Source organism: Lepisosteus platostomus, chromosome 23 (assembly GCF_059453375.1).
Source record: "Lepisosteus platostomus isolate fLepPlt1 chromosome 23, fLepPlt1.hap1, whole genome shotgun sequence".
NCBI classification, from domain to species: domain Eukaryota; kingdom Metazoa; phylum Chordata; class Actinopteri; order Semionotiformes; family Lepisosteidae; genus Lepisosteus; species Lepisosteus platostomus.
This window is the reverse complement of record NC_142633.1, coordinates 12,623,942-12,649,321: the sequence shown is the minus strand read 5'-3', so window position 1 is coordinate 12,649,321 and position 25,380 is coordinate 12,623,942. Positions and strand designations below refer to the sequence as shown.

Genomic DNA, 25,380 nt, shown 5'->3' with positions numbered 1-25,380 from the left:
TTTTTACACAGATTAGGGTGAGACACTGTACTTTACATGCAACCTGTGTGCTTTGCAGTCAGATCCTGTATTACATGAACACAGCATACAGAGACCAGCTTGCTTGGCCCTCATATGCAATATTCAATACACAAGCTACACAAAGGCTTACTGGGGCACAAAACCTGGGCAGCAGAAAACGGGGGTTGTTTTGATTTAGATAGAAAATAAACCTGTAACCCACAGGAAGGCATCAAGCTATGAAGAGCACGTGCCATTTCTGTAGGGGTCAGAGGACAGGAGTTGGCAATCTTACCACCAGGGTTATTGGACGAGGGGGTGGAAAGGATTAGGGGGGAGAATTATTTTTGTCCCCCGGCCGACAGAGCAGCAGTATCTGGTGTCCCTTTTGTCATCCATAGCTGCTTGTTGAACTTCAGGCACCACCACTACCCTACCCCCACCGCCTGCTGCAAGGACTGCTGGGAGCTGGTGGCTGCTTGACGTCAGCGCCAGTATTCCATCCAGCCACACTCCAAGAGCTCCCACATTTCTGTCATTCCAGCCTGGGCCAGCAGATAGGACAACAGCAAGGTAAGTGACCAGCACTGCCACCCATTCAGCGTTTTATTTGTAAAATCTGTCTGAAAAAGACGCAGTCTTCAAAATCGTGTAGTGGCTGGTGACCCTGCCTGGGTGCTGTCTTCGATGCTCCTTACGAATGGTTTCGTTTGGGGGTGGAGGGGGGGGGGAGGGCACAAAAGGGGGAGGCAAATGAGGGATGATTGATGTTTTGGGAGAAGGAACCTTCAAGGATGATTTGATTGCTGGATACGTTGTGCTGCTGGGAAAGCAAAAGTTGTCCTGTTTTTTTTTTCTTATGTTTTGAGGGAGTCATCTGTCTCTGAATGGATCCTCGTGTAGCAAACACGTCAGTGTACAATACTGTAGATAATCATATACTATTAACAGAACTACCCTGATCCTGATATCTGACACATTTCAATAAATAACACCACTAGTGTTTGGCTTGAGATGAAATCTCATCATATCCCAGAATGCAATACAATAAGATCACTCCAACAGGTTGACACAGCTCATTTAAAAACAGACCTTTTCACCATTCAATGGTGTATTTTTGGTGAATCCTGAATAGTTTTGCCTTGTCAAACTTAACAGCTTCAGAAAAGATACTATAAAACGAAATATCTTTCTTTTCTTTTTCTTTTATTCTTTTAAATATATTTCTTTTCTTCTCTTATGAACATAGTATACCACCTACAAACATTAAATTAAAAAAAAACAATGTGAGACTGAAAATACCGTCATGCAAGACTTAACATTAAAAAGCTAGATAAATTAAAGATAGGTGATAATAACATTGTACAATTTTTTTACATTAAATTAAAACCAGCTAAGTGATACGCAGCCCAAATAAGTCTTGATGCAATAATTCCGATAAAGATGTGTTACAATGTTGACTCTCGGAGAGTTGTTTAAGAGAATGTTGTCAGGTTTCCTTATCTCATTTCTTTTTAGATGTCCGGAGGAATTTTTACCCCTTTGGATAACCTCTACGATCTGGACAGCGCCAACTGCCACCCTCTCGTGTGCCACCTCTGTCACGAACAGTACGAACAGCCCTGTCTGCTGGACTGTTACCACACGTTCTGCGCCAGCTGCCTGCGGGGCCGGGCTATAGAAAGCCGCCTCACCTGCCCCCTCTGCAGGTAAGACCCTGTAACTGCATCTTCACTACCCAAAACTCGGCTACGGGGACTAAGCACATTAAAAATAACTACTTTACCTGTTATCTCTTATGGATGCATTTTTCTCTAAGTGTTTTGCATATGTTAAAAGCGTATTTTTAAATAGGAAATTAAGGATATTAAGAAGCTAAATAAGCTAAGCAGAAGGTAATCATTAAAACAGTCTGTCTGAACAGGTAGGATTTTAGGCTAGATTTAAAAGCAATGAGTCCTGATTTCTTTTGTTTGGTGTTCAAAATCTATGGGCAAACGCAATAGAAAACCCCATCACCCACAGATTGCAGACAAGCAAGAGCAATAAATGATAAATGATCTGAGCAAAGGTTTTGTGTGAATAAACAGATAACATATTAAATAGGTACTGGAGGGCTATGATACTGTATGTAAAATATAAAAGGAAACTAGTGCAGGGACTCCAAGATAGGAGTGGTGGGACAACGTAGATAGGATTCAAGCTGTTGCATAGATAGATCACTGTTTTGTGTACAATAGTTTTGCATAAAGAAAATCATTCTCTGTCATATTGAGTGTTTCTAGCTTTTTATGACTTGGATACAGGGCATTGTGGCTATATCGTTATCTTTGGTGAAATCTTCAGGAGAATCGAAGTTTAGTACTTCAGTACTTTTAGTTCTGTTTGGGTATTTCTAATCAGAATTGCGTGAGAAGTTGCTCGTCTGTTTCATTGGAGATTATATCAGTCTATTTTGTAGTGAAACCCCATTTTTAACCAGGTAGCTATAAACACACAATACATGAAAGAAGTCTTGTATGACACCCTATCAGGCTAACCATAACTGCCCTTGGTAATAAGGAACTATTAAACCTGACTTTGCCAAGAAAAAAAATATTTTCTTTTGCTGTAAATATAAGATTAACAGTATAACTCACCTTGCTATTTTATATTTCCAGTAATTTATAAAGGACCACCTGTTTCACTGCGTTCACTAAATCACAGGTCCACTCTTTGGAGCCTGTAAAACAGTCAGGCGGCATTGGATTGAATGATAAAGTCAGTGACTCTCCTTACTGCTGTCAATTAACACTTTGTGTTAATTGCTTGTCATTCACAACCAGGTAGCTAGCCTCAGATTATAAAAAGAGGTACTGTAAGGAGGGGGGAGCACACTGTTCCTCCAGTCAGATGAGCTGGGAGGTCAGTACACACCACAGTCTGAGTGATGCAGGACATCAGCACCCGGAGCTCTCTAGTGGTTACACCCGCAGCTCTGTAAGCACACAGACATGACCGGCATGTGATCTGATGAAAGTGAACAGGTCGTGTTCCCCCCCCAGACATCTTTATGAATCCCTGGACCTGCCCTCCCCAATATGAACACCCCCCTCACACACTCTGCTCTTTCCTGGGAGCTTCATGTCAATCAACAGAGGATTCAAACAGGTTTAATAAGTGCATCTGTTTTTCAATAAAGGGAGAAGAACATAAAAAAGTATTAGACATCTTGGACACAATCAGGATTTCCAATATATGTGTGTTCGAGCAACGGCTATCTAATCAAAGCTTAACTAATCACTTTCACTATTAGAACCATTTGCCAATCAAATCTTCTTGACTCCATTTTAGGTGTTCCTTGTCATTAACATAATTTGTTACACATTGCACACATCCACAAACCTAGATTGACTACTTTTTGTACTGTAAAAAACAGATTTATCAACAATTAGCTTGAATAAAATGGTTACATTTCAGTAGAAGACCACCACAGAATTGTTCTGCATAAAGACATAAAATGAAATATAAATATAAATATAAATAAAAATGGAAGGGGCGAAAAAGGAAAGACACTGAGCGAAAAACAGAGCAGTGCAGAATGTCTAAGACTGTATCAATATCATAAAACCCAAAGTAAAGACCTAAAAAATGCAAAAATATACTTGAATTAATCATTGACTGTAAAGTGCACAGTGTAGTTTTGAAGAACGGCTACAAATCATCCATTTGTGTAAGCTTGATTATTCGTGATTATTGATTCAAGGATTCCATCAAGCCTTTTCTGAAAGTATCCCTCAGCATCAGCTTCAGCTCTTGACTGGGTAACTGGTCCTAGACTCTCACAATCTTCTGAGCAAAGACATGCTTTCTCTATCTGGTCCTGAATGCTCCATGCTTCTTTTCAGTAACTCATAATTCACAGCTAAGCCTTCAGCTCACTGATGCAAAACAGCAGGCAAGCAGGCTTCGAATTCCAAATCATCATCCTTTTCTGCAATACAGCCTATTCCAGACGTCTCAGAAAAACAGCTCCTTGTTGCATTTCCTTTAAGATAAGATCAGATCAATTAATTGGCCATATACAATTTCTTGCATTTTTCATTTCACATACCCCAGCTTGCTCTCCATGAGACACAGACAGAGAGAAGCTTGAGGTCAGAGTGCAGGGTCAGCCATTTATACGGGACCCCTGGAGCAGTTGGGGTTAAGGGCCTTGCTCAGGGGCTCAACGGAGTAGGATTCCTCTGCCGGCCACAGGATATGAACCGGCTACCCTCCAGCCACAGGCACAGATCCTTAGCCAAGGGCCACCACACTGCCCCAGCACTTTATGACATACTGTTACACATGTACACCAGCAACCCGTGATGGCAGGTGCATGTTCTTCAGTTACACTCCTCGTTGTTTCATCGTGATTGTGGGTGGGCCCTCACCTCTCACCCTTTAGGGACAAGCATGTCGCCTTTGTTTTGCCTGTTCCTTGACATGACACTCCGGACTCCAGTGAAAGGGACAGCAACTCCTGTCCGAGCCCCATTGGATAACATGATATTGGCCAGCCCTTAGTTAACCTTCATGGGATCAATGTTTAAATCAGACTTAGTTAAATTAATGCCTTTCTTTTCAAAATGTACACCAGAGGCTGATTTATTTTAATAACCTCTCCCCTCGTTGTCACTGCTCTGCCACAAAGAGCTGAGTGGCCCCTCTAACAGGCAGCTAAGAGAAATCCAGCAGGACAGGGGGATTCATGCTAACCTGAGAGGTGGGAACAGCTGCAGAGTGAATTCTGTTCTTCTTTTAGCGACGGTGGAATGTGCCGGGCTCGGAGCACGCTGCGATGATAAGGCCAGCTTGCAGCCAAGCTGACAATAAACACACACAGGCATCCAGCACCTTGCCACTGAACACGCTGACCCCAAGCTCACTGTAATCAAAGCTGTCTTCACAGCGCTCTCCCTTTCTTCGCTTGTTAGAGGACGGGCTGCAGCCCCCAAAGCCCCATGTCACTGTGCCCTGTGACATTAAGAGCACATGAACAGTGTACCATAGATGGCCTCAAAATGCTCAGTCTCTGCCATTTTAAAAGCAATGGCTTTGTGGTGTATGACACAAAATACCAGCTGGGGCAGGATGTCGGTGGTTCTTGAAAAGACAGAGAGAAGAGGGAAGTGATCTCCACTGAGTGGACAAAATGGCCCCACCTGGATGTCAGTGACTGATGTTGATCCAGTTCTGCTGGTTCTTGCATTCCTGGAGTCCCAAGTTCTGAATGCAAGAAAAATACCACAATCTATGCTTACCATCCCACCCGGGATTACACTGCCATGCAAGTATGCTCCACATCAGGACCTGTAAACAAACAGTCAAGACCTGAAAACGCAAAGCAGCACCATCAGGGCCCCCAGAGACACTGATGTTCAGACACCAGTCAGCATTAAATCAGTTCAAGTGCCACCAGAAGAAGAAAAGACTGCACCTGAGATACTGTATGCATCTGCGATCCTGAGTCAACAGCAGTATGTTGTCTTCACGGAGGTGCAGGTGGAAGTGGCTACCTGTCCAGAGATTAGGCAGCTATTGTTACTTATTCAGCACATGGAGCTTTCTCAGTCACTGTCAGCCTTTCCACTGCAGAGATCATCTGTACGGGCTCTATATATCATCCATTGAACCATATATACATCTAAACAAGATGGGTATCAGTTGACTTGTGGCAAGGATCTACTATCTACTAGCAATTAAAAAGTATTTACTTTGAAATGGAAGGGGTAGAATCCAAAGAAGATCTTCAAGGGAGGTGCATTGGGAGTAGAGTCAAAAAGAGAACACCAGGGGAAGGCCAAACATTGAAGAGCCAGGTAAGGAAGTGCCTGTGCTGAAACCCCAAGAGTATTAACAATCAGGGGTTATATTAGCAGAAAACTGATTGCAACATTTTAAACATGTTCTGCTTAAACCACAGAACAGATAAATACCAAGAGTTAGTAAGTCAAAGACTAGAACGTAGTGGCCAACTGGCTCAATAAACCAGAACAATTAATTTGGAACACATGTGGAGGAAGAAGATAAAAAAAGAATAACATTCAGTTAAAGAAACACAGTAAATTGCAAGCACAAGTGCAAAATAATGTTTGAAAAGCTGTGAAAAACATCAGAGAATATTGTATAAGAGGTTTGTGAGGGAACATAGATCCCTGAATTGGAAGGCTCACTGTTAGAGTCCTGGGAGACCTCCATGGGAGGGAACCATCTTGTCTCTTACATGGACCTCAGAAGAACCAAAATTGTTGCTGACAGTCTAATAATTAAGCCCAAGTGTATGCAGTTGGAATCAAGGTTTATCTGGGCCATATAAAAGTTGGTCTGGAAACAAGTATGGAAGGATACAGAGATCTGGTGATCTGAGCTTATTAAGAGGGATTGGAGAAAGATAAATAATCAACATTGTAACTGTGCATCTTCTGTGTTTTGTATTGGCCTGCCTCACACTAATCAGTGCGAAAAGACTTAATATCTACTGTACATGGATCTCCAAATACAGATGGGATTTGTTTTTTTGTGTCAACTATGCAAGCTCTCCCAATAAAGGACTTTATACCATGATACACTCTTAATAATAAGATGAAGATGAGTGTCTCAACAGCAGTGGGGAACCTTGGGACAACAAAAGAGAAATGGCTGATGTATGAGAAAAATGGCAATTTGGAGATTACAGAAGGGGAAACTTGGTAACATACCTCAGCAAACATTGTTCTATATTCAACAGTATTCACACAGAATAAGCAGAAGTGTTCCTGCAACAGAAACATTTAAGATTAGGAAATCAGCAGAGCCTAATAATATTATACCACTTAAGGAAATGAAATGTTACCCATAGACCACTGACAAAACTCTTTTAACAGTCACTCAAAACAAGGGGAAAGTGTCCACTGATGAAGGAAACATCCATACAAAACAGGGGAATCTTTAATGGCTCAACTGGTGAAGGCACTCACTGAAGCACAGGCTGAGCTCTGTGATCAGGGGTTTCGAGTCTGGGCTATGTCGCTACCTGGATGGGACTGGGGTTCTCCATGAGGTGGTGCGCAGTTGGCTGTTAGTTGGCAGGGCTGTCAGCGACAGAGCAATGCTTGCATCTTCCTGGGCGCTTGTGCAGTTCTGTTGGTGAGGGGCGTGTCTCTCCTCGGTTGGCACTGAACCTCTGGTAGTGGACAGTATTACCTATGACCTATGAAAGGTGATTGGCTTGAAGATGGAACAGATGGGGGAAAAATACATTTGTCTTTTTCAAACTGGGAGGATATAAAAAATAATTGGCAATTCACAAAACAAAATCCAGACAAATATGTTACATACAAGTGGATTGATTATCTGTAAGGCAAAAGGTCGATATGGTCAAGATGTTGGCAAAACAAAAGGTACTGCAGGACTTGTTTAACTGACTTGATGTCTTTGACATGTTAACAGCCATAATGGATACAAAGAGCATATAGCATGGTATTGTTAAATATCCAAAAGCCATTTAATTCCTAGATTTTAAAATATTGCTTGCTTTCAGACTAAGAACTGGTTAATATACAAGTACAGATTGAGGGTGGATGCTGCAGTGACAATTAGTGGAGTACCTCAAGGCTCTGAGTTAGGACCACAGCTCTTAATTTAATACTGCTGAAGTCTGTGATTATCATTTATCATGAATTAAATTAAAGCTGATCCAGAAGATGGCAATGGAAGTGATCTGTAGACTTAATGGAAAATGTTCTACTAGCAAGTTGGCATTTCCCCAAGTGGCATAACATTATAGTGTGAAGTTGAAGGGATTTTGTCCAAACCTAGACTGAAACAAAAAAGCATACAAAGAAATGCAGTGATGCGGGTTCTGCTGCTGGCATTGTTGTGGTTTGTTTGCTCCCCAGACTTTTTTATAAACAAAAAATAGAACAGGACACACAGGAGGAAATATTTCAACATCCAGGACTGAGCATTGATCATACAGGAGAGCTCACTTGTGGCATTTGGCATCAGTGCAGACATGGGACACTGCAGGTTATTTTCTCCAATGCATTTATCTGCTAAGCTACTGGGTGCATTAAAATGCCACTTACAGTATTTGCCATTTGAAAGTCACCGGTGATCGATGTTGAACGTAACAGGTCCCTACCTTGACACGCCCTGAGCAGGGTCTGTAATAATATTTCATAATTCAGCTTTTCTATGGTCTCTGTTCTATTTTTGTGGGGTGACTACATTCTATCCAGTTAGACATTTGGGCTGGAGGGGGAATCATCTTTTATTCTGATGACAGGCATCACCACACTGCAACACAAACCTTCATGACGCCCCCCCGAACCCTTTGCCAGCCATCCCCGGTGTCTCCCTCCTCCCCGTTCCCCAGCCCTGCTGTAACACTATCCCCGCTGGGTGACCCCCAGCTTTAGGTGCCACTGTGCCTTCCTTCTCAGTCTATATTTGTACTGCTTTGGTCGCTGCTTTCTGATGCTCAGAGTCACAGGGAGCCCAGAGTGCTCAGGTCTTGTAAGTGACTGTGGCTACTTCCTTTGTGCTGATGATTCTCCCAGATTCTTCCCATTCCCGGCTGCTCTGCTAACATGGTGACTGGCTGGCGCAGTGTCTATCCTGGCCAGGTGACGGACTAGAGAAGGAGAGAACCCGTGGGAATAATCGCTTTTGCCTCTCCAGCATGCTCCTGGGAGAAATAGACGAGTACATGTAGGCGCGCTCATTCTCTTCTTCCTTTGCTGAGCTTTCAGAGAGCACGGGCTTTGTGCAAGACCGAGGTGGCAGGACTGTCGTGCTTTTCTCTGCACTGTTTTCTGCTGTGCACTGCTGGGGCTTTGGGGGGAGGGCAATGGCTGATTTGTCATAAAGCAAAACTTCAGAGATTTCAAGCATTAGTATATGTAGTAAAGGGCAGAGAGCTCTGGTAAAACAGGGGCTAAAGAAATTGGCAAAATGTATTATTAACTTGGAGGGTGGGGGGAGAAAAGACTGCTGTGAAGTTATATCAATGCCCTCTCAATACTGGGAAGCAATAATGCTCTGTAGAAGGTTTTCCAGCAACGGGCTTGCTGTTTTTGTTTCCTTTCATTTGGACTCTTGTGGTGGTTGCTGACATTGCTTTTGCTGAGGAGAGTTTCTCAATCTCTCTCTCCCAGGGACTGCGTTCAGTTTGTAACCATCTTGCACTGTTAACAAGCCGTCTTTCGGAGTCAAGTTTGTGCGTGTTTGTGTGGCACCGTATCTTTTTATGGCTCCATATAGAAGACAATTCTGCTATTGGCGGGTCTTGTGTCATAAGATATTAGCTCTCAGCACCAAACATGCCTTTTCTCTCCCAGCTGAAAATGAGACAGCACTTGGAGCCAATCTCTGGTACAGTAAGGCTAAAAGAAAGTAAGTTTGCTAAAATTCTGACTAATAAGGCTCACCTCCCCATAGCTATAACAATCCCTGGTGAGTATAGGGAGCAGGAGTGCTGTTGTTCTGTGTTATTCTTAGTAGAGGTAGAGTAACAGGCTGCTGCTATTTTGATCGCTGTTGTCTCCCAGACCAGGACCTGTGTAATCTAGGAATTTAGAGCACTGCTATTTCTGGGAGACAATAGCACCAGTTGCTATGAACACAGAGTAAGTTAAACATGGAAGGGAAGGATAGAGGCTTTTGTTTTGACAATAGATAAACAGCTGCAGCAGACTCTGGGTATCATTTCATAATCCAAACCAGTGGCAAATCTAAGACCAGCATTGAACTCCCAAACATGCATTTTACAATGCTGAGTCAGCACAAAGATCAGTCTGGAAGCGTTGAAGATGCATTGAGATGTATGTTAGGATGTGATGCATCACAGTGCACTTACTAAATGAAAGATGCTAAAATCTAAATCTAAGTGTGGGAGAACTTCTAGGTGCAGTAATCTTTTACCCTTCCCATTCTCAATTACAGGTACAGTACACCTCAATGTCTATATGAAAAAAACAGCCCAATGCTTTGTTTTGGTTTACAGTTGAGTTTAAAAGCACAAAAGCAGGGTCTGTCCTTACTTATAGTAAATGGACATTCTTACTAATTCTGTTTTGCAACATCACAGTGTGGCCTTGGCAGCAATATCTATTCCCAAAAATAAAACCTTTTGCAGAGTAGGTATCCAAAAGAGTGCAGACAGCACAGTGAATAGTTGTTTTATTCCATCTAGATCCTATAAATACTCTTTGTTTATGCTCTCTTATAACTACATCCCCCTTGTTGCTTCACTGAACTCTGAGATACTGCTTAGTGCTAATAATACAGCATCAAAGACATCGTGGGACTGAGTGGATAATGGGCACCTGGTGCCCTCTTCTGGTTACTGGCATGCTCAGCGCACTGATTAACAATCCCTTTGAAAATTTGCAATCTAACACACATTGGCAAAGCATTTTCGAACCAGAATCCTAAAGATTAATTGCATAAACAAAGCTATTTGTAGCCTCTGAAGTGGCTTTAACTTGGAACTTAAGAGCAACACACAAACCTAATCCAGCTATAAGCAATAAGCAGGCCAACTAGCACTGCATTCAAATCTGTGACTGTTCACCCTTAACTGGGTCTCCAATGAAAGGGTCTACATTGACAGTGTCTTTCTCTGCGTCTCTGCCTGTCTGAGTGCCCATCTCTCTGTGTGCACCTTTCAGACAGCAGTCGATTGTGAAAGGGATCAACGGGTTGCCCCCTGAAGACCGTCTGCTCAGGTTCCTGGTGGACAATTCCGCAGACTGTGAGGAGACTGTCCAGTGTGCCAACTGTGACTTTGAGTGCAAGAAACAGGTACTAGTAAGTTACTTGTTAGTAACTTGATACAAACACAGGAAATAACTCTTATACACTACTTGGGGTTTCTCAGCCAGGTTTAATAACACTACTGTTCAGCTGTCCTTTCTTAGAAATTCAGGCTTTTAATTGATTGCATTCTGTGAGCGGTGTAGTGCGCCGCTGATTGCTGTGAATAAAGGGCTATTGAGTTCTGTGCATTCTGTTCCTGGCAGGATGTGGATGCAATGTATTATTGCAACACTTGTAACCAGCCCCTGTGTAGCACCTGCAGGGAGGTCACACACAAGGCCAAGATGTTCTCCCGCCATGAGATCGTGTCCCTGGCCAAGCGCACCAAGGAAGCCCATAAGAAGTGCTGTGAGTTTCATTTTCTCCCCATGAACAAAAAGCACAAGTATTCGAACAATTGAGCAGTGCTGCAAAATTCTTTGGATGGCACTAGATTGAGGGACTGCAGAAAAGAGGGCATAAAGAATAAGAAACACAACAAGTGGACCCAGTAGAACATGTGCATGTGATGTGCTTAATGGAGTTATTGTAAAGACGATAGAAGAACAGGCTGGATAAATTTTGATGTTCCAGTTTAAAAAAGAGAGGTACAGTACATTACAGAACTACCATAGAGCACCATCGTCATCTGCATTATCTGCAGTACAATTTTACTAATTGCAAACAAGAGATGAAAGAGAGGATGAAGGCCCTGCTCTTGTCTGAAACCTTTATGTTCTGATGTTCAGCCTTTCTGCCGAGGCTCTAACAGATTGTGTAAACTATACTATGGGCCAGGGAATACTGGCTGTGCTTGGATCAGTGTGGGTTTTTAAAAGGATGTGGTGGGATGACACTGCCCCCTTCTGTCTGCCTGCAGCCCTTCATGAGGAGCCCTATATCATGTTCTCCACAGAGAAGAAGTCCATGCTGTGCATCAACTGTTTCAGAGACATGCAAGTGTGAGTACAGGTTGTGAAAACTGGACTGGCAAAATTTTATAACAAGTTAAAAGTGTGCCACTCACATTGTACTGAGGTATCTAATGAGAAGCCAATCAGATGACCCTGACAGATCGTGTTAAAGCTGACTTGCAGAACAAAGTTGGCGGCCCTACAATTCAACTGTAGCAGTTGTACTGTACAATCTGAGTGCAGACAACTCTATGACTAAGCACTGCAAGGCTCAAAATGTGGGCAACCTGTGTCCAAGCAAACTAAACTGCAGATGTTGGGAAAAACAGTGAGAATGGGTGAATTTAGCATGGTAAACATTTTTATGGCTGCCTTCTCCTGGTGATGCACAATGCATTGATCCCCATGTTGTCTGTGACTGTCCTGTCTCACAGGGAGAGCAGAGCACACTGCATTGATATTGAGACGGCGTATATGCAAGGCTGTGAAAAACTGGATCAGGCCGTCCTGGTAAGATGTGTCCTAAGGTTGCAAAACAACACTTTGAAATTTGTCAACATAATGTTAAAGTGAAAAAAGTCACAACACTGAACTGCAGGATGAGAGTAGCTCTTCATCTGTACAGTGTTTCATAGTTCTAGACAACCTAGATTTTTAAGAATTTTTTTTTTTTGTAGAAAACACCCTGAGAAAGTGTAAGGTTTACCGGTTAACTAAGATAAAAGAAGAGAGAGAATTCCAATATTTTTTTCTAAACAATCTCTCTTGCAATCATCAAAAGTGATTTCTCTTTTCTTGAGTGAAACAAATCTCATAAAAACGTTCAAAACATTCTTCCTGAGAGATTTAAGGAGTAAATCACCTAAAAACAGACAGTTGTAAGTAGAAATTCAGACAGCATCACACCCTCGTAATTCCCTTCAGTTCAGCTTCAGGCAGGGATAATGAGAGACCCCAGTTCAGCAGGTAGACGAGCTTGTGCAGACACAAAATTACACACAGACCCGACTGACTTGCTCTGACAGCACTGTGCCATGAAGGATGCTGGAAGTCAGCAGCAACAGACAGACAGCGGTCCTAAAAGAAGCAGGGAGGCAGTGCAGCCCCACTAACGTGAGAGTGTCTTGCGAATCGCACCTGCAGGCAGTGAAAGAGCTGCAGACGTCAGCACGAGAGGCCATTGTCCTGCTGAAGGCCATGATTGGGGAGGTGAGGGCCAATGTGGATGAGGAGGAGAGTGCCATCAGTACCCTCTTCAGCAGCATGCAGGTACCACCACGCTCAGCGTCTGAGTCCAGAAGCTTACAGCCTGACACCTACAGCTCTGCACAGCACAACCTTCACATAGAGACACATGGTTTGGAGCAGTGTGAGAGAACACGCTCAGCCACACGGCCCCTGTCGTGCAAATACTCATCCTCTGCAGCATCCTCTTACAGATTCACTGTAATGAAATGTGCTATATTCATTAAATATATTATTATAATATTATTATTCATTTAAAAATTAACCATGCATAGACATACAAGAAAAAGGTCTAAACTGTGTACATGTATATGAGTTATTTTGCATATGATCAGGAAAATAGTGCTCTTCACTGGCTGGGTTACAAGTACAGGCCACTTCCTGTATGACACTGATGGGTGACAACTGCAGTTATAGAGCTTTAACTACATTAAAGTTCTATACCTGCCTTAATTCATAATATATTAAAAATTATAGTATCACCAGCCACAGAAAGATAAAACTCCAAAAAAACAGTTGAAAAAACAGCATGAAATGCTTTCTGAAGAAGACCACACTAGACTAAAAGGAGGATTATAATTGCAACCATATTAATCTAACAGACTAGACCTGCTAATAACCTGCCCTTTATTTTGAAGACTGATGCATGCTATTCTGTGCAACAACCACTAGGGTTCTCTCTTGATCATGTTTCCACTGAGCTGAGCTCGGATTCCCTACCTTTCCTCTGCAAAGCTAAAAAGCTGCTGAGTAATACTTGGGCTGACCATGTTCACCTATGAAACAAATAACCAAGTGTATTATTTTATGTCTGCAAGAATAAAATCATCACTGACAGCATCATTACTTTCAATATTTTAGAGGCAGTATACAGTATACAAGAAATCACAGGACTATGTTCACACTCCGAAATGTTTCATCAAACACTTAAGAGTTTACTTTGGGGAGGATCAATAAATTGTGAAATAGGGCTGGGAAGAGCATTTCATTTAAAGAACAGCTCTATCCCAGGCAAGGAATACACGCATTTAAAGGCATGTCATAAGGCCACACTCACAAGAGAGAAACACAACAGAACTTATAATAATTCCTTTTTTCATTTCTTATTTGCAGGAGAAACTGGCAGAGCGGAAGAAGATACTCTTGAAGGCTGCCCAAAGGTAAACACAAAGCATTTTAACTGGCAGGCCATTCTAAAGATAGGAGCTTGTTCTTGCGGCTGCATTCTGATTGAACTGCACTGCTCTTTTCCTCCTTGTCTCCCTTACCAGCTCAGACAATACGGTACTGGAGACAGTATAGGTGTAGCACAGACGCATACAAATGGAACGTACAGCATAACATAGCTGTGATGCATTTTAAATTAGACTAAAATGAATACAATGCACTTTAAAACCCAACTTTAGCACACACACACAGAGCTGCAGATCAGGTATGTGAGGCTTTTAACTTTCAGCCCATCTACATCTCTGCTCTCCAGCCAGCAAGCGATATTTGCTAATGTACTGGCCAAGCTGGCAGGCCTGCTACAGTAAACCACGTTGTTACTGCAGTGTATCTGATGCTTTAGCTGGGAGCTTGATGTATATGTGAGAGTGTATCACATTACACTTCAAAGAGGCTCCGTAATGAGATTACAGTGCTCTAGTCCATATTTCACTCCAGTCTGTGCCTGGAAATGGCCCAGAAATGTGTTTTCCTGGAAATCGAAATCATCACGCACACACATTATGAGCTCACAGGGTTGCTTTTTCTGTGTGAACCATGCTACACATGGAGACAGACAGGTCCTGTACTAGGCAGGAAATTGGTGAAAAAAAGATATTTAACTGATCTGCATGTCCTGCATGCCTTGCCAACATCTTTTTACTTGTATTTACTTCAGTACACTTACTTTTACACAGAACAGGGACATTAATTGGGAATCAGGCCTTAGCAGCTGACATGTGATTGGCATCGATCAGTCTCTGCCCAGACAGGAAGGCATGAGCCTGCCAGGCTATACTTTAGCTTACCCAGCAGCAGCACCATGGCTTGCTGGGTAACTGTGAGCATGCAGTGTTGTCAGTAAGAGCTGCGTCATTCCTCCATTCAATGCCACCTCTCCTGTGTGCACTGTGGGACTCTGGGATTCTGAAAACACAAGAAAGCAAACACACTTTATTCAAGTGAGAAATACTTTCCGTAAAATATGTGCATCTGTCCTGATCTGATTCACAGCTGGATAAAGAACTGCACAAATACAATTCGGCATGTTCTCAGTCGAACTGTGTGCACAAAAGTCTGTTGATGGTCAGCTTGTCTCTGTGTTGACAGCCAGCACGAGGAGAAAGAGAAAGCTTTCAAGGAACAGCTGGCTCATCTGGCCGCCCTCCTGCCTACTCTGCAGGTAAGAGCCAGCCCAGTTAAAGGCCACAATGTGTTATCTACTCTCTAGGTAAAGTATGATACTTGTGAATCCATCATCAATAGCAGATTAATGTCACTTAATGTTTAAATGTTGTGTTGATGGCTTCCTATGTTCCGCTGTTTCTCTGTCCTGTCAGGTCCACCTGGTCACCTGCTCTGCCTTTCTCAGTTCTGCCAACAAGTTTGAGTTCCTGGACCTGGGCTATGTAAGTTGGTGCTCCATGGTTAAACGTCTCAAAACCGATCACTAGATTTTGTAATCCCATCTTGGATGTCACTGCTGCTTGGATCACCTCTTCCTTCTGCTGGTCTCTAATAATGCCTTCTGCCCTTTTTTTGTCTGCCACAGCAACTGATGGAGAGGCTGAAGAAGATAGTGAAGCTGCCCCACAGGCTGAGGCCGGCTCAGAGCAGCAAGGTGAGAGGCAACTTCAAGTCACTTGTCAATGTCTACAGTACGTTCACCGAGCCAGTGTCCATGTCCTTTCTGTACAGTACACAACCTAGAATACTTTATTCTGACCTATGATCAGCTCCCAGATTACTACAAATCTACTAATTTATCATGCAAATCAACCTAAATTACAGAAGGAATGGCGTGTCCATATTCGATTTCCAGGGGTTCTTGATTGCTTGCACCAAATCTTTCCACCTGCTGCTTAACATCTTGGGTGACGTACTGTATGAGTGTCAGCATTGGACACAGGGACAGATAACTTTAAGCTTTCATTGCACATTTGGAAAAAAGGATCCACCTGTAATTCCCCCTTGTTCCCCCCATGTTCCTTGTGTTGTTTGTGGAATGCTAGGGACATTTTCTGTATCATGTCTATCTGGCTGACGTGGTCATTATCAACAGGACGGGGCAGCAGGTTCAGACACGTCCTGCCTGTGTACAGTGATTTGTGCTCTAGGTGGTCAACTACGATGTACTTACTGTGGACGTACCGTGTCATCTGCATTGACACTTCAGGAGCTCTTGTGCAGGGAATGCCCAGGAGTCAAAGACGCACTGCCCCATTAAACACATAGTACAGCTGCCTGCAACCTGTTGAGACTTCCTTCGGGCTGGGAGGGTCACTCTGTGTCCAGGGAAAGTGCTGGCTCTTCCTGACCACTGATGGCAGTCCGGAATGCTCCTGGAACTCACTGATCCCCCTTCCTGGTGTCTGTCCCGCCGCCTCAGATCAACACGGAGTACCGCTCAGAATTCGCTCGCTGCTTGGAGCCACTGCTGATGCTCAACCAGCGGCGCTCTGTGTCCGTCACCAGCGTGGGAGGAGTGTCTGGAATGGCCAACAGCAATGGACTGTGAGTCTCTCATTCCCATGATTCCCTTTATATGGAATACAGAGAGTGGATAGGGTCTGTAAGAGGGTAGGAAACCTCAGCAGATCATTGGAGAAATTTGAATGCAAGCAGTACATGATTTTCTTAATTGATACTTAATTGTTTCACTGACCTTGCTCCTATCTTTACTGAAATAACCTAAAGATTTCTATAGAAATGTCCCAGTTCTCTATGGAAACCTTTCCCTCATGAAAAGATGATTTTCACAAGGGGTATTATCACTGAAACAATTAAGATTCAGTTAGAGCAAAGAGTTGCTTTGGAAAACCATAGAAGCACCACAGATCTCACCTCTGAAGTATAATACAACAATTCTGCTGTCCTCCATATTGAACCACAATGAATTGACAAATTGATCAGACAGCACTCGTGCAATATATACAAAGGAACCACAAATCAGTGATCACTGACAAATCACTATCAGGCCAACTTGAAAACTAGAAAACATGCACAAGAGAACACAAAATCCATCACAAAGTTGCCATAGGTCTGATTTATACTGTGGTTCCAGTTCCCAAGCACCTACTGAAGCCTCTATCAATGTGCCATAAATACAGACACAATATTTTTCCATGAACAGTAGAGACAAATCAAACAGGAAACTGCTGTAGAAGCAGGTGGAAATCTGAGAAACAGAAGTGCTTTGATTTTTAGCAGCACTTCAATATGATAATTCGTTGAGGGGGCCATTTTAAACATTGCTACTTAGAAAAATTGCCTTTGGCACCAGTGTTTGCCTTTCTTCAGGGTCCTCTTTTTTGGGTGTTTTTAACTGAAGGCCTTAAAAGGATTGTGATCTTTCCCCGCACCTCCAGAAAGCGTTCCTGAAATTGCTCATCAGCTGACCGAGCTTGGTGCCTGAGCTCCTGTTTTAGCAAGTGCTTGTCCACTCTGCAAAGTGTTGTGCCAGAGGTACCAGGGATAACAGCTGGCCCAGCTGATTGGAAGCCCGAATTCTAGGAAACGGCAGCTCTGGTGCTTTCAGTGTTGCAGCAGCTATCCCATCCTTCAGTGCTGTTAGCCGGGTTTGTCAAGAGCGCATGCCAGAGCTGTGGCGACAAGGCCACAGGAATATGACCAGCGAGTCGCAGGGAGGGAGTGACTGACAGGCAGCCTATGACAAGAACGAGTACAGATCAAGAGGACGATGAGTAGGGAAATGACCTCTGGAAATGTCCTGTTTATTTGTGAAGTGTTTTGGTTCTGGCAAGGTCAACTTGTATTGGCCCGAAAGCTGTGTGGAAGGTTGTTGCTTTTCCTTATCCGTGCTGCAGCACTCGTGGAGCACCTGGAAATCACTTTCCATACCTCCAGGGGCTTCACCGGGCCAGGCAGCAGGGCCCACTGGGAAGGAGAGGTGGCAGCTTGGCCATGGAGGCCTCATCGCATGATCAGACTTTTAAAAAAACTCACGAGGGTTCAGGAACTTGATTGCCTCAAAACCCAGCTCTGGAGTTCAGTCCCACTTCCCTTGGCTCTGCATGAGGCTCCTGATCCACATGACCTCTAGTTCCAGTCCTGGAGTGAAAAAAACAGTACTTGAGGTGCCCATACGACAAAGTGAAAGAGGATTTGCACAGCATTCTTTCAGCATGTCCCAGCTGGGAGAGCACAGGGGACAGCAGTAGCCGGCCACTTAGTGCAGTTTGTGAGGCAGAAGAACCTCCCTTCTGTCCGCACGTGCATTCTCATATTGTTTATGCCTTTACTGAGAGGAAGAATAATTCAGAAGCATTTAACCAATCCCCCAGCCGAAGCCCCTGATGCCTCACGGTCAGGGCTGAGGTGATGCACGTCCCTGGCCAATTTTCCACATCAATCACCCCTATTTCTTTCTACCCTGTCTCTCCCCCTACCGTAACCACGTTGGCTGGAAAAATGTCAGGGGCTGTGGGGGGGGTAGGCCGGGGACTATTTTTATCAGAATTTCACAGAACTCTCCAGGACTCAGCCCCCCAGTCACAAAGAGCAGAGGTAGCAGTGGGAGGGTGCTTTTTTTTTCCATGCCTCTGATGTCACGCTCTTCCCCGATGTCTTAAATTGGAATCAGCCGCAGGGTGGCAAGTGGGCTCAGGGAGAACAAAATGCGTTAGAAAGGGCAGGGGGTGCAGTCACGGGCTCTGATGCTGGAAGGGCTGATTATCTGGCTGCCGAGCACAGCCTCACAGGTGACTGCTCTCCCAGCGGGCGACAGGGAACAGGAGTACTGCCTTTCTCCCTCTCCGCGAGTCTGCATCTCAGCCAAGGTAAAACCACGATTCTCTTCTTATTTACTGGAATATCACAGGAGCTGGGCGGCTGGCTGCCTATTCACCAGCCCACTGCCATAAGCTGTCAGCTGTTTAAGTCAGTGAAGTGCTAGCCTAGCCTGGTGCCAGACCCCAGGAGCCATGTGTCTCCTCTTGAACCAACATGAAAAACCTGCGCTTGTATATTAACTCCTGTCACCATGCTTCTTAGTGAACTGCTGTGCTAAAAGATCCTTGTACGCCTTCTCATTTTCCAGTTCTCTCTTTATGCGGTCCCTTGTCTGGTGCTTATACAGTATATAATAAAACAGTTGGCAGTAGTCTCACTATTATCATTCTTTGTGGTGTCATGCATTGATAAACTGATGATCAGCAGTTTTCAAGGAGAAAGGAAGCAGCTTAAGCCTTTCAAGTCTGTTTCTTGTCAACATTAATCCAGTAGGAAGTGGGTTAATACAGTGCACGCTGTACATGACCACATGTCATTGGCTAAGGATTCTGCTTTTCTGGGTCTATTACCTTTGTTTTACTAGTCCAGAGTAAATAGTTCAACATGCACAGCGCCTGCAGAGCCTCGCTGGGGAGCTAGAAAGGAGGGAGAAAGGTATGAAAAGTCAGAGCAACAGTAAAAAATCTTAGTGGTGAGGAACTGGAATAGTATTTTGATAAAATCAACGGGAACTGTAATTTTGATAATCTGTTATGGAGTCTAGGAATGGGTTATGACAGATTCAGCACTTGGGAATTGGCATGTAGATGATGAAGTGTCTCTGCTTTCTCATGCAGCACAGAGTGTAAAAATTACCTGTGGAATGTAGGGAGGCTGGATTGTGTCACACTGTGCAAGGAAAAGGCAGCGATGGCATTTCTAAACAGAACTGGCCGGCCTCATTGCTCAATAACGCTGCTGTAATCTTTGGATTACAGGTTTAGTGACTGAGGACTACAAGGTGCAGTAATTTTACAACAGGTGAGCTAGGGAACACAAATAGTTAAAAAGGTTTTTATAATAAAATCCTTATAATAATAATAATAATAACCTTAAACTATATAGCAATTTTCTGGACACTACACACAAAGTGCTTTACAGGTATGGGGATCCCATCCACCACCACCAGTGTGTAGCCCCACCTGGATGATGCGACAGCAGCCATAGTGAACCAGTACACTCCCCACACACCAGTTATCATTGGGGAGGAGAACAGAGTCATGAAGCCAGTTCATACATTAGATGGGGAATATTAGGAGGCCATGATTGTTTAACGCCAGGGGAAAATTTGGCCAGGATGCTGTTTAACACCCCTACTCTTTTCAAGAAATACCCTGGGATAGTTAATGAACACGGAGAGTCAGGACCTCAGTTTTATGTCTCATCAAAAGGATGGCGCCATCTTTACAGTATAGTGTCCCCGTCACTATACTGGGGCATCAGGACCCACACAGACCAAAGGGTGAGCGCCCCCTACTGGCCCCACTAAGACCTCTTCCGGCAGCAGCCATAGCTTTCCCAGGAGGTCTCCCAACCAGCTACTGATCAGGCTCACATCTGCCCAGCTTCAGTGGTTTCAATACTGTTGATCATATCAGGGAGGTTAAACAGATTCGGGAATATAATTTGATCACCCATCCAACATGAAATAGCTGCTCATCCTCAGGGAAGGGTCAGGGCAATCCAAGAGAATGTGAGTCGCTGTGACCTTGCTGTTACGTGTCATGGAAGTACAGGGCGAGAGGTGGGACTCAGAGCATGTGACAGCTCCACAGATGGGACAGTTCATCCCGCGGCCATGGAGAAATAGGGCATTTCCAGTAACCATGCAAACTTTGCCTGCGTGTCACTGGGAGGTGGAAGGAAACCTGAACAGCAAATGCCCACAGAAGTCTGAGGCCAGAATCGAACCCCGGAGCCGTTTAATAAATTAAACACAAGACGTTTTTCTTACAAGCTCCCCTAAAGAAAGACTGCAATCACAACTCTTGAAATAGAATGGTCAGAATGCATTCGGAGCAACAAAACATCTTCAGTGTGCCCCAGCTGTTATCTGTCATGCTGTGTGAGGCTATTTAATGCTTTAGGCCTCTAACCCACAGGGCATACTGCTGGGTAAATAAGAGCTCTAGTGCAAGAGCCCGCAGCACACAGTCTTAGCGTGAGCCTGTCCTCCTGTCTGCTCCGCAGGCTGCAGTCCTCCCTGTCTGTCCCCTGTCACTCCCCCTCCTCCAGCGACATGGCCCTGACGTCCTCAGTGGTGCGGAAGCCCACCTCCCACCGCTACATCAGCACCAAGGTCCTGCTGGCCGAGGGAGGGGAGTCGCCCTTCACCGAGCACTGTCGCAACTACGAGAACATGTACCGGGTAAGTGTCCCCGAGCCTTCCTCACCCTCCTCATCAGTGCATCTCTGCCACCTGCAACCAATCCAGGTCCGCTGGAAAAGATATTTAACAGATCTGCACATCTTTTTACTTGTATTTACTTCCGTACACTTACTTGTGCACAGAACAAGGGCATTAATGGACGTCAGGCCTTACTGGCTGACTGTGATTGGCATCAGCCAGTCTCTGCCCAGACAGGAGGGTAGGCGTGAGGCTGCCAGGCTTTCCCAGCAGCAGCTGCCCCACGGCAGTGAGCATGCAGTGTTATCAGTTCCTCCATTCAATGCCACCTCTCCTGTGTGCACTGTGGGACTTGAGGCCTGAAGCAATTGCGCGTTGAGATGTAGGTTTGAGAGCAGTTTCTCATCAGTTCTGCTTAGTCGTGCGTGAAAAGGGGTGGCATCCTCTTACTTCTTGCTCATAACTTTGCAAAACTGAGAATGTAGATGAACTGTGTTTTACTGGCAGTTTGTCTGAAGTGACACCAGTCTGACAGCGTTCAGAGTTAACTAACCACCTCTAAGTAGAACCACAGTACTATGGGCATTTCCAGTTCTTTTTAGGCATGACTCAATTTGTGTCATGTTTGTGAAAATGTTTTTCTTTTCTCTTGAACACAACTCACAATCAAATCACAATTTTGACCCAACAACAAATCAGTGAAAAAAATGGTCAGTAATATTGTTAATATTATTCATTTATTTGGCTGAAGATTTGATCCATAGCAACTTACATTTATGTACTTTGATCAAATGAACAACAACATCTTACCTGGAATGTGAACCCACAGCCTTCTAGTTACAAATCCAGAACCTTAATCCCTGCTCCACACTTTGACCTAGATCTAATACTGCTGTTTGCCGAAGGGTTCTTTCTTTGCTTACTTTGTGGAATATTAGATTGCTACCATCTGGAAAACAGAAAGCAAGGCAAACATTTTTATGGTTAAACAAAGAATTTCAAATTCCCAGAAGCGCCTAGGTAGTCACTTGGTTACCATCACTGATAGCGCTGATGAAGCTGAAGGACAGGGATAAGACATATTGGAAATACTGATCTACAAGTGTTTGCTTCTTCACCAAGACCCTGCAGACTGATATCCAGAAGCTGAAGGATCAAGTGCAGGAGATGCACAGAGACCTCACCAAGCACCACTCCCTCATCAAGACCGACACCATGGGGGAGATCCTGGAGAAATCGCTGGAGATGGATGTGCAGATCGCCTCCGAGTACTCCTCTGTGGAGATGATGAGGGCCATGTTCGAGGAGGTATGTCTGGGGCAAGGCCGAAGTGTTTCCAAGGAGTATTAGTTCGTATGTAAGTTCTAAATGTATTCAATGGCTCTTTGGAGTCCTAATAACAGTTGTATTGTGTTAAAAGGTGTGAATGCAAGGTATGTGTGTATAATGCACTATATATAAGGAGATAATATGGCATAAGAAAGCTCTTCTTATGAGATTTCACAGCGTCTGCCATTGGATAAGTATCTGGGTTTTTTGTCAATAAGCCCAGTACAAAGTCTCTGTTCCCATCTTTCATCATTAGATGCACAGCAGTTAACGAAAGAGCAGATCCAGGAACAGAGCCAGAGGCATGATGTTACTGATTTGTGCTTCTCTCACAGATATGGGAGGAAACCTTTCAGAGGGTTGCGAATGAGCAAGAGATCTATGAAGGTAAAAGCACGATGCACTGGTATTCTCACTGTGGGAGCCTTTTCTCTTTGGAAGAAGCCTGCTTGTCTTTGTGTTGACATGAGCTGTGTACCCCGTGCTTTACAGCACAGTTACATGACCTGCTGCAGCTGAAACAGGAGAACTCCTACCTGACAACCATCGCCAAGCAGATCGGCCCGTACATCCGCTCCATCGCCAAGGTGAAGGAGCGGCTCGAGCCCAGGTATTGCCTCTCTCTGTCCTGACGCAGACTGGTTTCCACACCAGGCCTGGAGAAACTTCTAATCATGCTGATCATTGTCCACTCATGCATTTCCATTCTGTAGAAAACCAGTTTGCGAGACATCGAATTCATTTACTGGTTGAAAATAAACACACAACTAAATATATAAATGCATATAAAGCTAAATTTGGAAACTGACTGATGTGTGTTAAATAGGTTTCTGGATTTAGAAGTAATAAACTCTGCTGAAGGGACTTATGTGACTGAAAAGCACTTCAGTTTATATTGTTAGGAGCAGATTATCCGATTCTTAAATGACCATAGGTAGGTTTAAAGGGACAAACATTGAACATACAAGACCCCAGTCTTACAAAGAAACAACATTAACGTTTTGGCTATTGACAGAGCTCAACTGACAAGGTCAACCGCCCTTGGTTGCAGTGTCTCTTGTTGGCGTGACTCATTTTCTGAAACAGTAATTCACACTGTGCACCGCAGAGACATTCTATAATTTAATTGTTACAGATCTGCCACAAAGCTAAAGCTCCACTTCGTTTAACGTTATGTAAATGAATGAATTCTTGGCACAGAGGCATTTCTTCAGCAAAGAAAGCTGATGATTGAGGAGATCTTATGCAAGCTGTAAAACACAACCCTCTTTACAAAGATCACACACTATGTAAGTGGCTTCCACTGTAAAGAAAGTTCTTCATCCTCTGTCTCTTGAGCATACAGTAGATATGTACGATAACTGCTATATGCTGCCGGTTCCTGCCTCATACTTATGACATGAGAAATATGAGGGATGTGAGTCATCTTTCAGCTATAGCTGGGATCACAGACTGCAAGGTCATGATTTCAATGAAAGCCACAGAAAGTACCATTTTCTCCCTTCTTGTAGACTAAAGGAGCCCAAGGAACTTAAAGATGACCGGACAGAGACCATGCTGAAAATCTATGAGGACAGCACCATGGCCAACGAGGCACAGCACAGGCAAGGCCTTTACCACCGACCCCATGTAGTATTAATGCATCTGCTTAGCTGGTTGTGCCAATCTTTTGATCTACCATTTTCAAATGAGCAGAACACGTTTCAAACAAGCCGACCCTTGACAGCTGTTCCACACTGCTGCTCTAATTTTCTTCCTTGCCTCTTCCTAAAGAAACGAGCTATCCTGCACCACCGACGACGACCAGGAGAAGCTGGTCGACAACCGCAACAAGATTCTGGACAACCGAGCGCTCAATATTCTGTCAGAGGAGCCCGCACTGAAGAGCAAGGATTACTACTGGCCAGGGAAGCAGAAGAATGGAGTGGAGGCTTCAAGCCGCAAAGAGTTGACACTTTAAGCGAGGCCAATGGACGGACTCCCACCACCCATTCATCTGAAGCCAGGAGGACTCATGCATAGTGACTGGATTTTGACTTGTATAGCAGAAGCTGAATAAGCTTTAGAACAAAAGCTGTATAAAGTACCTTGAAGGAGGGCTGAGGAACAACTTGAGTTCTAGGTCAGCCATTTGTGAAATCACTGGATTACTCACAAGACCACGTGCTGTGAGCAACAGACATACCAGAGTTCATGGGGGGGGGAGTCAAACATACCGATTTTAAATCCGAGTTCCACAGTCGTCAACCTCTTAACGGACAAGCCTGAATGTTGCCTCACAATTAAGTTTTTCTAGTGTTCACTTCGAAATCATCCTTGCAATCAGGTTTTTTTTATTTCAGGTCTGCTTGCAAACATTACAGACTGAAGGGTTTGGCAGAGACGACACACTGTCTGCAAAAACAAGGAATGCCCCCCTTTTTTTTTGTCCAGCAAGCCAAATAATAAGAAATGGACTGAAGCAGCTCGTTCTTCAACAAGCACATTTACATGTGCTTTAAAAGAGATACTCTATAAATATGGTACACACTGGAAAAGCCAATGGCCACAGAGCATGGAAAGGAACACTGTTCCAAGAACTGCTTCAATTGTATGTTTTCACTATATTATTTCTAGTTTAAATAATTAGGGTTTATGCTGTAAATTGTATTGTACATTTTACATTACTATATCCATTGTTATGATGTATCATTATCTACAAAATGCTACAAAAAAACTGAACTTGCTTCATCTGCTAAATTCAAT

The 25,380-nt window shown here is 43.9% G+C and overlaps 1 protein-coding gene across 2 annotated transcripts; it reads left to right on the top strand.

The window, feature by feature from the left end:
• The first annotated feature begins 434 nt into the window (after positions 1 to 434).
• Positions 435 to 25,356, top strand: rnf207b (ring finger protein 207b). Of its 2 annotated transcripts, XM_088617394.1 has the most exons (18): positions 435 to 573; positions 1,519 to 1,709; positions 10,677 to 10,809; positions 11,028 to 11,172; positions 11,684 to 11,765; positions 12,152 to 12,227; positions 12,861 to 12,986; positions 14,076 to 14,122; positions 15,279 to 15,351; positions 15,509 to 15,577; positions 15,721 to 15,789; positions 16,558 to 16,682; positions 21,150 to 21,327; positions 22,429 to 22,614; positions 22,971 to 23,022; positions 23,128 to 23,245; positions 24,147 to 24,239; positions 24,409 to 25,356. In XM_088617394.1, the coding sequence occupies exons 2-18, from the start codon at positions 1,519 to 1,521 to the stop codon at positions 24,593 to 24,595; spliced, it is 1,950 nt and encodes a 649-aa protein (XP_088473520.1). In that variant the 5' UTR covers positions 435 to 573; the 3' UTR covers positions 24,596 to 25,356. The 2 variants fall into 2 exon arrangements, with proteins under 2 accessions (XP_088473520.1, XP_088473521.1); XM_088617395.1 differs by lacking the exons at positions 435 to 573; positions 1,519 to 1,709 and adding an exon at positions 8,568 to 8,715.
• The last annotated feature ends 24 nt before the right edge of the window (positions 25,357 to 25,380 follow it).